The sequence below is a fragment of the Diceros bicornis genome, chromosome 26 (assembly GCF_020826845.1).
Source record: "Diceros bicornis minor isolate mBicDic1 chromosome 26, mDicBic1.mat.cur, whole genome shotgun sequence".
Lineage (NCBI taxonomy): Eukaryota > Metazoa > Chordata > Mammalia > Perissodactyla > Rhinocerotidae > Diceros > Diceros bicornis.
Window position 1 is genome coordinate 28,320,004 of NC_080765.1, and position 7,669 is coordinate 28,327,672.

General features: G+C 53.7%; 1 protein-coding gene across 1 annotated transcript in view; it reads left to right on the forward strand.

The window, feature by feature from the left end:
* The window catches only part of COG7 (component of oligomeric golgi complex 7), a 75,206-nt gene extending 71,521 nt beyond the window's left edge, over positions 1-3,685 (forward strand). The window contains exons 16-17 of the mRNA XM_058569868.1: positions 213-356; positions 3,276-3,685. Of these exons, the coding sequence (XP_058425851.1) occupies positions 213-356; positions 3,276-3,442 (311 nt within the window). The 3' untranslated portion in view covers positions 3,443-3,685. The remainder of the gene's footprint in view (positions 1-212; positions 357-3,275) is intronic.
* The last annotated feature ends 3,984 nt before the right edge of the window (positions 3,686-7,669 follow it).

Here is a 7,669-nt window from a genome sequence, read left to right on the forward strand (position 1 = left end):
TCCTCATTGTCCCTAGTTAGTACCAGTTGACCTAAGATGTAATTGTTCTCTGTTTCCTGTGTTTCCCGTGGAGACTGTAAGCTCCCTGGCATGTTTGTGCACATAGCACCTGCTGTGGGCCAGGTCACCCAGTGGGGCTCCGTAAGAGCTGTTGGTGATTGGTTTTTCCTGAGCAGATTCTGTTTCTATGGCGACCTTCTTTCCCTTTCCAGGAGATGAATTGCCCGAGCTGGACAACATGGCTGACAACTGGCTGGGCTCGATCGCCAGAGCCACGATGCAGACCTACTGTGACGTGATCCTGCAGATCCCTGAGCTGACCCCACACTCCACCAAGCAGCTGGCCACTGACATCGGTGGGTGCCCCGGGCCAGGCGGTGGGAGGGACCACTCTGGCCATTGTATCTGTCGGTCCCCCTACCCTCCAGGGATCTCATCCCAGGTCTCCTCTTCGCTTCAACTCTGGGTTTGGCTATGAAGCTTATTAAAAAGCCAGATTCTCCAGCCCCCGCCCCCCCTGCACCCCAAGATCCTGGCTTAATAAGTCTAGGTTGAAGCCCAGACATCTGTATGTTGAAAATGTCCCAGGGGAGTCTGATAGGCTGCTGAGGCCGGGAACCCTTAGGGGAGATTCAGTGAGCTGAGCTGAAATGAATGATGCAGTCTTGCGTTATGCTGCCTTACCCCGCCTTGCCTTCTGCTCCACTTATGTAAGATCACCCAAACTAACATTGATTAAGCTCTTATTGTGCACCAGGCATGCCTGGCGCTGAGCCAAGCACTCGTACCCATCGCCTTATGCAATCGTCAGAACGCCCCTGTGGGGTCGGTCCTCACCTACATCCGGCTGATAAGGAAACAGGCACAGGGCGGTTGCATCATGAGGCCACCTAGAATACCTGCCGCCTCCCAGGTCAGAGGGGCGCGTGCCCACCTGCTCCTGATGGCACCGTCCCTGAGGTCCTCACTGCCCCGTAGTGCTCTGAGGGTGGGGGTGCCATGGGCAGGTGCCAGGAGTCTCCCCAGTCTCTGGATCATTCCATTGACTTGACTTGCCTGTTCTTCACCTGAGACAGCTCTTGGGGTGGTCAAGGGAGAGGGTTCTAGCAACCTTAGAGATCAGCTTCCTGGGCACCAGCCAGAGCTTTGACCTGGGTGACCACAGGGCCAAGCCAGCCTCTTGTTTTGCTGAAGAAGGAGTAGAAGTGAGGTGCTTTCCTCCGGGGCCCAGAGCAGTTAGTGAGGGAGCCAGGCCTAGAATCCAGCTGCCCTGGTTTCCCGAGCTGTGCTCATTTCACAGCAGTGAACAGCCAGAGGCACAGGCAGCTTCTCATCATCTCCCTGGGCACAGTGTTCAGAGAAGAGAGATGGGGAGATTCAGGCACTCGGTGGTGGTCCCTGTTAGTAGAGGCAGCTGTGTTGAGGAGAGAACCAGCTGGAATAGTGAGTGAAGAGAGATTTGGAGATTACCTGTAGATTTCAGGTGTCCACATTATTTCTCCCTCCCTGTTAAGCTCCCCCTCCAGATCCATCGTTCCTCACTCAGCATTGATTGAGCATGTGGTGTGTGCCAGCCATAGTGCTGGGAGGTGGGCTACGACAGAGAGGCACACAGTCCTGTCTGCCTCTTACTGGGCTTGCACTGGAAGGGAGTGTGGTTAGGGGCTGGGAAGAAGAGGCTAATGCGTGAAGCTCGAGGTGTAACGCAGTAGACTGGTGAGGTCTGTGGCAGTGCATGGCCACCTTACAGACGTTCACACTGAACGTTAAAACAGAACCAAAAACACTCTGCTGGCCAAACGAAAAATACCATGGTAGGCCATGGTGGTACCACTTGGCAGCTCCTGGCTTACAGTCGAGTGGAACTCAGTTTTGTGGGTAAACTTGTGCAGGAGACAGGTGCCTGACTGATTGGTGGTGCCGCTCCTGGGAGGCAGCTCACCTGAGCTGGACGTGAGTCCGCCAGCCAGGGCAGAGCAGGCACCTCCTATGGCCCTGCGCTGAGCTGAGCCTCCACAAGAAGACGTGAAGGAAGATAGAGGCCATGCGTGGCGCTCCAGTCCAGTCGGGGAGAAGAGATTGACCAGGGTGGTGATCGCAAAGTAAGGAGGGACCCACTGGGCGGTGCCCACTCCAGTCCTTTAGAGCAGGAAGAGGGAGGGCCCGGAGTGCGCTGTGGAATGCTTCCCTTAGGGTTGGGCTCGACCCACCCAGGAAGGAGGAAGGAAGGAGATGCAGCACCCATTTTTTATTTTATTTTTTTGTTTGGTGAGGAAGATCGGCCTTGAGCTAACGCCTGTTACCAATCTTCCTCTTTTTCTTGAGGAAGGGTGGCCCTGAGCTGACATCTGTGCCCGTCTTCCTCTATTTTGTATGTGGGACGCTGCTGCAGTGTGGCTTGATGAGTGGTATAGGTCTGCGCCCGGCAGCTGAACCTGCAGACCCAGGCTGCTGAAATGGAGCGCACCAAACTTAAACACTATGCCACTGGGCTGGCCCCAGCACCCATTTATTGATCACCTGCAACAGATCAGGGGCTGTCATGGCCTGTCCCAGTCCATCCTTTTAGCAGTGCAGCATCGCCAGGTGGAAGCCAGGCCTCAGAGAGGTTGAAGGGCTTCCCCGAGGTCACCCCCACCTCGGAAACCCGGTTTTCTCCTTCTCACTCTGCCAGTGTCACCCCAGCTTGCCTGGTGGTTAGAATCGTGGGGCTGCTTTTTAGGACGGACTCCTCGGACCCTCTGTTGGAGATTTTCCTGGACTTGGTGGGGGGTGGGCTCAGGAATCTGTATTTAACTAGTACCCCAAGGAGTTACCTGGGGAGCGTGGGAGCCTGCATTGTACCAGGCCACCACCTCAGACACCGTCCTTGTCTTCACTGCTGGGGAGTCTTTGGTAGCTGCTCAGATAAGCTCATGTGTCTCCTGACACCATGGAGGCGGGGCTGGAAACCCAGGGGTCCCCAGTATAGAGCTGCGCATGAGGTCAGCTGGTCCAGCTGGAGAGCTGAGTGTGTAGTAGGGTGGGGGGGATGGCAGTGATGTTGGCTACTCTTTTATTGCATTAGAACTCCTGGACTCGGGCCAGCTCACAGTCAACTTTGATGCTCTTGGAAACCACCTGAGTAAAGGCCCGCCTGCCGAGAGCAGAGCAGGCACCCAGCATTTGGGGGCTTGGGGGCCGGTCTCTGTTTCCCACTCAGGGGCAGCCTCTTGGGGCTCTGTTCCACTTGTGCTTAGTCTGTCGGGCTGTCTCTCTGCTCCCCACCCCCACAGACTACCTGATCAACGTGATGGACGCCCTGGGCCTGCAGCCGTCCCGCACCCTCCAGAACATTGTGACGCTCTTGAAGACCAAACCTGAGGACTACAGACAGGTCAGCAAAGGCCTGCCCCGCCGCCTCACTGCCACGGTGGCTGCCATGCGGAGCGTGGACTACTGACCCCCACGCGTCCGACGGAGAAGATGCTCAGGGCTGGGTGCTGGGGTCATAGCAACTCTCCGGAATGGATTTGCTCTAGAAATCTGCCTGGGATGGGGCAGTTTATTTCAAAAAGACTTAGTTCATTTGTATAATCAGAAAAAAGTTGTAAATTAGGGGTTTATTATTTATTAGAGAGGAATTTTCAGATGATTTTTTAAGTAATCTGATCTGGAAAATGGAATTAATAAATACTGTGAAATGAGAGAAGGTTGTTTTCTTTCCTTCTTTCTTCAGTGAGTGTCTGGTGCTTCCCACGTATATGCTGTCCCCACTGGGGATATTGCCGGGAAGTAGGCCGGCGGTGGGAAGGAGGGAGGGGGAGAATCAGCAGGTAAACCAACAGAGGAGATCGTGTCAGATGTTAGTGCTGGGGAGAAAGAGGGCGTCGGGGTGCAAGGCTGCCTGGGGTAGGGTGAGTGGGCAACCCCCAAACCTAAAGGATGAGAGACGTGTATGGCAAAGAGCCACAGGAGGAGTGTTCAGACGGAGGGAACAGCGCAGAGCAGGCCCTGGGGCACGTCCCAGGTCAGCAGCGTGGAAGTAGGAGGTGAGGTCAGAGAGGAAGGGGGCCGGATCACCGAGGGTCCTGTAGGCCTAGGGAAGGACTTGGGCTTTTCCTTTTTCCTTTTTTAAAACTCACGGGATGATGTGGATTCTGTCAGTTCTTTTGCCAGTAGTTTCTGTATCTCTTAAGATTGTATTTGGCGAGTAACCGAATAATGTAATTTGAGTGATGCAAACAAATAGGAATTGATTTTTCTCAGTGACAAGAAGTCAAACGGTGGTGGCTATGGGCGCCGACGTAGTGGCTGCACGGAGTCAGGACCAGGACCAGCCTCTCTGTGGTCTTGGCCTTTCCCCGTGGGCTGGAGGCCTCATCCTCGCAGGGCGACTCCTGCAGCTGCAGGTGCGGCCTCCGCGGCCAGGGAGGAGGCGAGCAGAGAGGGCATGGCTGAGCAGCAATCCTGTCCCTTCCGCCAGGACCCCTCCCAGAAGCCCCACCGACTTTCTCCTAGGCCTCGCTGGCCATTTCTGGTCCCCAGGCATGCCCCCTGCTGCAAGGGAGGCTGAAGCAGCACTGGCTTCCACTGGCACCAGCGTTGCTGATGTCTTGGGCTGGATAGCTATTTGTTATGAGGCCAACAGCATCTCTAGCCGTTACCGCTGGATGCCGGTAGTACTCCCCTAGTTGTGACAACCAAGAATGTCTCCAGACATGGCCCGAGGGGCAAAATCACCTCCAGTAGAGAAACCCTGGCTTAGCCCAATCGGGGTTTATTGTCTGGGCTGGACTTACTGCTGCCCTGAACAAACCAGGTTTCTGTTAGCAAAGGAGAGGGGAAGGGCTCCTTTATCGGTTGAGCACGCACTGAACACTGCGTTCTGGACGGGCTAAGCTTTGCTTGTCTCTCCCCCATGCCTCTTATCAGCCTTGGGAGGCAGGGAATATTGTCCCCATTCTACACACCCAGGGGCAGAGGCGTGGAGGGGTTTAAGGAGCTTGCCTGGAGTCACTCAGCTACCGCGTGGCAGGGCTGGCGTTCAGAGCGAGCCTGGGACTGTGGCGCCCGCATCCTGACCGTCAGGCAGGAGGCACACAGCGTGACACCTAATCCCAGCCGGGTTGGCCTGCTTGTGCTGGCCCTCTGGAGTGGCAGCGCCATGCCCACGGCCTCTCGTGAACCAGCCCGCCAGTTGCCAGTGCGAGTATCTGGCTGGGTCTGTCGTCCAGGGGTTCCCACACATTCTGTCTTCACATCCTTGGAACCAGTTTTGCTGGCCCGGAAAGAGCATCCGCTGTGAACCCACACCAAGAAAAATATTTTGGTTTCTCACAGACTGTCCCTGGCACAGTCGAGCCTGGCTCCTGCCCTGAAGAAGTGAGAGCTGGAAACCTGGAAGGTGAAATGTGCTGCTGTGAAGTGGAAAGCTCTTTGGGGTGACCTTTGTGCCAGTGTCCATGAGAGCCACTAGGTTTTGAGGGGACAGGCGTGGGCTTGATTCCTGGCTTCGCCACCTCCCAGCTCTGTGACCTTGGGAAAGTCACTTCACCTCTCTGAGCCTTATTTCCTAATCTGGAAAATGGGGGTCATAATGGTACCTAACTCACAGGGTTATTTGAAGAGCCATTGAGACACAGTGGGGTCAATGCATGTCATAAGTGCACAATAAATATGAATTTCCTAGTCCTCCAGCATCTGTAACCTACCTTCCCTTCTCAGGTAGAGGTGGGAATTACAGAATGCCATTTTCTGGGCAGTTTGGGCTCTGCCAGCCTAATTTTTGATCCCTAAAAGGCTCCAACGGGTCCCCAGTGTAGAGGACAGCACTTGTCTCTTCTAGATCTGAAGGAACGGAAGAAATGCCTGTCTGTCTGATGCAGAGCCTGCTTTCAGAGATGGGCCATCGTCCATCTTCACCTTGGCCCTCAATGCTGCCCTGAGAGCAGGGATGGCAACTGAGCCCACCGTCAGCCTGGTCCCTGTCTCACAGTCTACAGGCAGCTCTGGGGGCAGGGAGCATTCTCCTCACTCCTGCTTCAAAGTGTCTCTGAACAGAACCTCTCACGGTTCAGGATGAAGATGTGGCCCAGGCTGATCAATGAGCCTCATTCTAGGGGCTTTTGCTGGGACACTGAAGGAGGAGCTTTCTTCCCACTGTGGTTGCTGAGCTGAGGGAATGGGGCCTAGAACTGTAGGGGGAAGAGGAGCAGATGGAGAGAATCAATTTGAGAGGGACATCAACACAGAAGAAAATAAAGCCAGTAGTTATAGAAATCACCAGATCTAGGTGAACCCCTGGATACAGCCATGCCTGAAATCCCTGGACTTTTATTACACGCACCAATGAATTCCCTTTTTTAGCTTAAGTCAGTTCAAATTAACTTTGGCCAACAAGCTGGCAAAAGGAGCCAGATAACAATCATTGCTCTGCCTGCCCCAGAGCATCAGATGAGACAATAAATATGAAAGCCCTGGGCTCCTGACCACTGGCAGCAAGAGGATGAGGCTGGAGTCTCACCTTTGTCACTTACTAGAATAGTGATCCTGGGGACCTTATTTCACCTCTCTGAGTCTCAATTTACTTACTTGTAAAATGAGACGATAATATTTCTCAGTGGTTATGAGAATTAAACGAAATAAGACTTATAAAGTACATGGCCTGGTGCCTGGCATGCGGTGTGTGTTTGTTTGATACAATGTAGCCATTGTTTAACAACAACAACAACAAATGATCATTTGTGTGGTGATAACTACTGCTAATAATAAAGTCGCAGTCATCATAGTAAGAATGGTAACCACCAAGAACTGTGACTCAAGCCTGCAAGCTCGCCCGGGCCCTCCCCACTCACTCCCTAGCAGTGCTGCCTTTGGCCGGAGTGGCAGCAAGTCCATGGCACTGCCTTCCTCCACAGGTGCCACCGTGGGCACTTAATGGGAGGCCAGCTTGTTTGCCTTTCAGGCCAAGAACCCAGGTGTTCCAGACCAGCAGGGCTGGGCCGTGGGGTGTCCAGGCTCTAAAACCAGAGCTCCTTCACCTCTGGGGGCCGGCCGATGACAGCAGGGCCCATTCTTCTTTGGTAACAGCTCCCGATCTCTTTGGGCAGCCACTAGGGTTGCCATATTTAGCTATTAAAAACACAGGCTGCTCAGTTACATGTAAATTTCAGAAAAACAACGAATGATTTATTAATATAATATGTCCCCATATATTACATGGGCATACTTCTACTAAAAAATAAATTTATTATTTATCTGAAGTTCCTACTTAACTTGGCGGCCTGTATTTTATCCGGCATCCCTAGGAGCTGCGTCCCCACCATCCTCAGAACATGTGATTCTGCTGGGGGCCAATTGGCCTCAGGGATGGGCAGGGTCTGACCAATCGGAGCAGCCTACCCACTGGTCATGCTGATTGGTTCAGAGACAAGCATGTGACCCAATCAGTGACCAATGAGAGTCAGCCTGGGAACTTGCTGTGATAATTAGGACAGAGGTGCTCTCCTCTAGCTGTGGTTGCTGAGCTGGAGAGAGGGAGCCTGGAGTTGCCTGCGGCCTTTTTTGCTGCAATGTACGGAGAGCCTGCCTGGGAAAGCAGAGAGAGACCGAGACATCTTTTGAGCTGCTTGAGAATTTTTCCTTCCCTTCCTCCCTCCCTGTCTTTCTCTCTCTCTCTGTTCTTGTA